The following is a 5,366-nucleotide window of genomic DNA, read 5'->3' on the forward strand; positions in this document are numbered from 1 at the left end:
CAGAATTTGGATTTTTTTTTAAATTTGGAACTTTTTAAAATTCAGAATTTTTTAAGGTGGAAAAACGGAAATGCAAAAAAGGAAGAAGGAAAAATGAAATGAAAAATTTAGTGGACGTCCCACCCTGCACATGCGCCGGCCCAAAAGGGCGTGCAGGGGAAAGGGGGGGGGGGGGGGGGGGGGTGCGCGCTAACTCATTCAGCAGGGCCTAGCAGGCCGAATAGGAGGTCCGACATTTGGTATCCTACGTCGAGGTTCAATCTGACCCGCGCGAGGCATTTCCTATTTAGCGCAACAGGCGCCGGTTTTAGTTGTTTCCACAAACCAGCGCCTGCAGCACTCCCGTGATGGGCCGGCCCATGTAGGGTTTCTTCTCTGTGTTTTAATTTCGCAAAATGAAAGAGACGATCTTGTGGTGATGTGAACCCGCACACCTCTGACAAAGTTTTGTTGGAGTAACCACTGCGCTACCCCAGCGGGATCTGTTCAATGAGAACTTTCTATTTTATCTGTTATATATTCTCCCGTTTACCCAGTTTCCTCCCTTTTTCTTTTTCTTTCTTTTTTCGTTTTCCTTTTTTCCGTTTTCTGTTTTCTTTTTCATCCTCGTTCATTGAGTTGTTTGCAAATACGTGAACTTTTTATTTTGAAATTCGATGAACTTTTTTCAAATTTGTGAACTTTTTCCAAAATCTATGAACTTTTTTTCAAATTCGGTGAACTTTTTTGAAAACCGATGAACTTTTTTTCAATTTCGATGATTTTTTTTCAAAATCATTGACTTTTTTCGAATTAGATGAACTAGTTTTCAAATTCAATGAACTTTTTTCAAAATTGATGAACTTTTTTTCAAAGAACCAAAAGTTTACGTTTAAATTCAATGAACCTTTTCGAATTTTTTGTGAACTATTTTTCATTATTGATGAACTTTTTTTCAGAATAATTGAACTTTTATTGAGTAGGGCAAAGTACTTTTGCATGTTCAGAAACTTTTTCCGAAATCTGTGAAGTTTCAGTTTTTTTAAAAGGAAATCATGTAACAGTGGCTTTAATAGCTTTTAAAGATTTCATGCTGTAATAAATCACTCCTAACCGCACGTCCGAGTGGTTAGCCGAACACAGTACGCTGTGTGGGTCGTGAGTTCGATTCCCGGCCCCTTCATGGATAGTGTTGCGCATCTCCTAATCGGCGCGTGCAGCGCCGACTAGGAGCTCCCCCCGCGCGATGCAGTTTTGATCCGTTTGTTTGCCTGCCATGCATCAAAATCTTGGCCCAAGCGTTGAAAGCACCTTCGGGCCTGGCTGAGAAGGAACGTTTGAGTCGAGTGTTAGCCTGAGCAATGCAATCGAGCTAACATGCATGGATGGGTCCCCTGTATGTGCGAGCTTGTGCACACTAGTGCAGCCTGTAATTGAGTTTGTAGGTGTTCTGCTCTAATCTCCTCCTTAATCTCTTTCATCTAACCCCTAAAAAAGGGTGAGATAGGCTCGATACAAAAAGTATGCACATCAATGTTGTGGTTTCATTCAAACAATCCGTTCTCAATTTCATGGACTGTAAATCTTTAATTTCACGATAGCATTTGGAGATTTTTTGGACGAATTTCGGCGAAATCTTTACACCCGACCGACTATTTGATTTTTTTTTTCACAACTAGCTTCATCTCGCCATTTTTACGCGACTTCGTATTGTACGTTCTTCGTTTTGACGGTCGTAGACGAGTAGATCTACATCTCTCTAGTGGATTGTACCAAATACATATGTGTGGTCCTTTTTTTAATGATACTCCTTAATCTTCTTCACCTAGACCCTTCTAACCTACACTGTGGTGCTTCGATTCAGCATAAGTTGCACACTAAAAAGATGCGCAAGCGCAACGACATTGTGGTTTCATTCAGGCGATCAGTTTGTAGGTTCGCTGACTGTATATGTTCAAATTCATGTTCAGAGTTATTTTGTCAAACTCGTCGTGCACGGTCGACCATTTGAAATTTATTTCGATCAGTAGCTTCGTCTCATTGTTTCACACGACTCTTGTACTGTACGTTTTCTAGTTTGATGGTTGTAGACGAGTATATGTGTATCTCCCTATTGTGTTGTAATAAGGTATTCATCTGATGGTTTAGACGAAATTTGGAGTGGCTTCTTTCCATTCGTACTGATCATCGTCAACCTTGCCACATGGACGGCATGTTGGCGTTGTTCCCCTCGGCCTCCTCGCATGCGGCCTACTTCACTAATGCCACCATCGCGCACAAACCGCACTTCTCTTCCATGTCCTCTGCCTTGGCGCCCTCCTCCCCATCCCCTTCTCGTGGACTTCCCCATAATGGAAGCACTAGGAACCGGTTCCCCGTGCCTACGACTCTGTGTGGCGCCGCGACCATCGTTCACTGCAGTCGTCGAGGCACTCTAATGTAACTCTATGTGGCTTGTGTAACTGTTAACTCTTAATCATGTTTAGTTTATGCAATCACACACCATGTAGCGCATTAGCCTAGCCAACGCAGGCCACCAAAAGCCATGTATAAATTGCTTCCCTAAGGCCTTGTACAATGCCTTATACAATGTTAGGTGCTTAGGGAGGTGCTTACAAAAATAAACAGGGTTTTTCTGAAGCAGCAGTGTCTATTTCTACAGGCGAGACCCCTAATAAGCGTCTAGCCTCTACAAACAAATAAGCACTTATGTTTAAAGAAATATTGGTTTATTTCCCTAAGCACCTCCCCTAAGCGTCTTACATTGTACAAGGCCTAATGTAGCCAAGCTATATGTGGCCTACCAAACTGCATGCAAAACATGATTCCTACCCTGTATTTACTCAATCAGGCCTAACTGAGTCACATATACAAAGGGGCAAAAACGGTACAACCGACCAAACGCGACCTGTAGAAGTACTACCTCCGTCGACCAACTTTATTGGTCCCCTTTATATATTCGTTCAATTTTAACCGTCAATTTGACTAACAAAATATATGTTGTATGTCACAAAACTCATATTGTTAGATTCATATTCGAAAGTGGTTCCCGATGCTACCATTTTGTGGTATGTATCTTTTTTTTTTGTTAGTTATTAAATCAAATGTCAAAGTATAACCAAAAATACAAGAGAAACCAACCAGTAAAGCCACTATCTGCATGTCGTGGTTTTGCACCGTCAAACAGCAGTTGCGCCATCATCCGCGCGCGTCTATCTGCATGTGTCCCATCCCCGGGCCGGGCGGCGCATATATCCGGCCAGCAGCTACTGGGTGCCCCTGCTTTGTCCACGACGAGACGCCATTGCGCACATACGCGTTCTGTGGGAAAGGATGGTTCGCCTTCAGCCAGGCAGCCAGCCCCCTTTCCATCCATGGAGAGATACCGGAGTGGAGAAGATGCTTGCTAGCTCCACCTCCACCACGCGCGCACAGCTGGGCTGGTAGCACGTCCATCCCTCGAAAAATCAAGGTGGGCGCACGGGTTCCACTTGTTTCTCTTCAGCCTCTATTCTATCATCAGTACGCCTATGCAAGTTCACAACAATTCCTAGCCCGTAAGTATGTAAAAAGAGTACAGTTCAATCTTGACGCAGTTCCAGTATGTATATATATTCTCATGTTTTGCCAGAAGACTGGGAATGGAGGTCAGTGCCAAACGCATCGCACAAAGAGCAAAAGAAGACTGTCGGCGGTGACGCCTCTCAAAGTTGACATGCAGCACGGATAGAGCAGAGGGAGTGGAGTAACTCCACAGCGGCTGGCTACTAGCTGTAAAATTAAAGTCGGCCAAAGAATTGGAGCCCCGTAATTGCTCGCCGTTCCGTTGCCGGTGCCTCGCTGCATGCTACGCCTGCTCCGTAGAAAAAAAGGAAAGATGAACCGTCTGTATGTATTAATCTGCATGCATATCCATCCACTCCTCCCTCCGGAAACAAGGAGGGGAAAGAATTGCCGACCACCCAGACCTATCACGCACGCTTTGCTTTGCTTACAGCCGCTGCTTCTACTGCTGCGCGAAAGAACCCAAAGAAAATTGTCGAATCTATGACAGACAGGGAACGAGTGGCGCGTCGCCGGCTAACTAACTGCTCTCGCCGAGCTCAGGCTGCTCCGCGTCGTGCGCCGGCGAGGCCGGCGGCGTGTAGAACGGCGTCTCGGGCTCGGCGCCGTGCTGGCTCTCCACGTCGCCCTCCGTCTCCGACGCCTCCTCGATGGTGTAGAGCGCGCGCGACCCCGTCGGCCCAAACCAGCGCTCACGCCACGCCGCCACGCCCTCCTCCTCGGGCCCCGCCGCCGCCGGGGCCAACCGCTCCAGCTGAACCTCCCGCTGCGCCTGCGCGCCGTCGTCCGGGGAGGGAGACGGAGACGCGGACGCGGAGGCAGAGGCCGCCGGCTCGACGCGGGAGCGGCGGCACCAGACGCGCAGGGCGTGGAGCGCCCGCCTCAGCCGCTCCACGCGGCGCTCCTTCCTGCTGGCGCCGGCGCCCGGCTGCTCCGAGACGGGCAGCGGCCGCGCGACGCCGCCGCTCCAGCGCCGGCAGCAGATGACGACGGGGAGCAGGAGCGCCGCGGCGAGGAGGACCACCAGCTCCGCGAACACGAGGCGCCTCATGGATCAACGCACGGCCAGCTTCGTCCTGGTGGTACCAGGACAAGGAGTGGAGTGAACTGCTGGGGTTCTGCTGGTACTAGACGGCAATGGAGTATGTGAGCAAGGGAAAGAGAGTTTTTGTCTTTTGTCCTTGAGAGTGGCGCCTCGCTTGGCCTTGACTGGACTGGGGAGGGAGAGGGAGAAGAGCTTTGGCTTTGGGGTGGTGGAGAGAGACGGGGGTGGGGGCTTTAAAGGCTTTGGCTTTAAGTCGAATGTTCACCGGCGGTGGTTGGTCAGGTGGAGTCACGGCTGCTTTTGCCGTGCTGCTTTCAGGTGGCCACCCTGAACCCCAGGGGCATTCTGGGGATTTCCATCTACTGATTTCTTTTGCAAATTCTTTTTATGGAGTATGCACTCGTATATGCATCCAATACAAACAATCTTACATAGAAGACCCCATAAAACAAAATAAAGTAAGCATAAGGGTCTACAGAGGTTGTGAGTACCACATATCATAGTGTCTAGAGATAGAGATGGACGACTCGACACGGGAAAATATCTAGTGCTACCAAACCTTAGGTGCTACCATGATACGGGCTTCTGGACCGTCGGATTCTCAGATCGGACGACTCTCAATTACTTCGCAACACTTGCAACAAAGCCTCCGAGAAGTCCAAAAATTGCGCATAGGTCCAGCAGATCCAACATCTCCCGGATGCTGTCCGATCTAAGAATCTGACGGCCCAGATGCCCGTATCACGGTAGCATTTAAGCGTCGGGAGCACCAGATACT

The 5,366-nt window shown here is 48.3% G+C and overlaps 1 protein-coding gene across 1 annotated transcript; it reads right to left on the reverse strand.

Annotated features, from left to right (window-relative positions):
- Positions 1-3,846: 3,846 nt before the first annotated feature.
- LOC109738729 (uncharacterized) lies at positions 3,847-5,164 on the reverse strand. The gene has a single exon (XM_020297813.4). It carries the CDS (start codon positions 4,592-4,594, stop codon positions 4,064-4,066), a length of 531 nt encoding a protein of 176 aa, XP_020153402.1. The 5' UTR covers positions 4,595-5,164; the 3' UTR covers positions 3,847-4,063.
- Positions 5,165-5,366: the final 202 nt, after the last annotated feature.

Source organism: Aegilops tauschii, chromosome 3, assembly GCF_002575655.3.
Source record: "Aegilops tauschii subsp. strangulata cultivar AL8/78 chromosome 3, Aet v6.0, whole genome shotgun sequence".
Lineage (NCBI taxonomy): Eukaryota > Viridiplantae > Streptophyta > Magnoliopsida > Poales > Poaceae > Aegilops > Aegilops tauschii.

Coding starts and splice junctions, on each gene's coding strand:
- LOC109738729 (XM_020297813.4), bottom strand. CDS start 4,594: ATGAGGCGCCTCGTGTTCGCGGAGCTGGTGGTCCTCCTCGCCGCGGCG.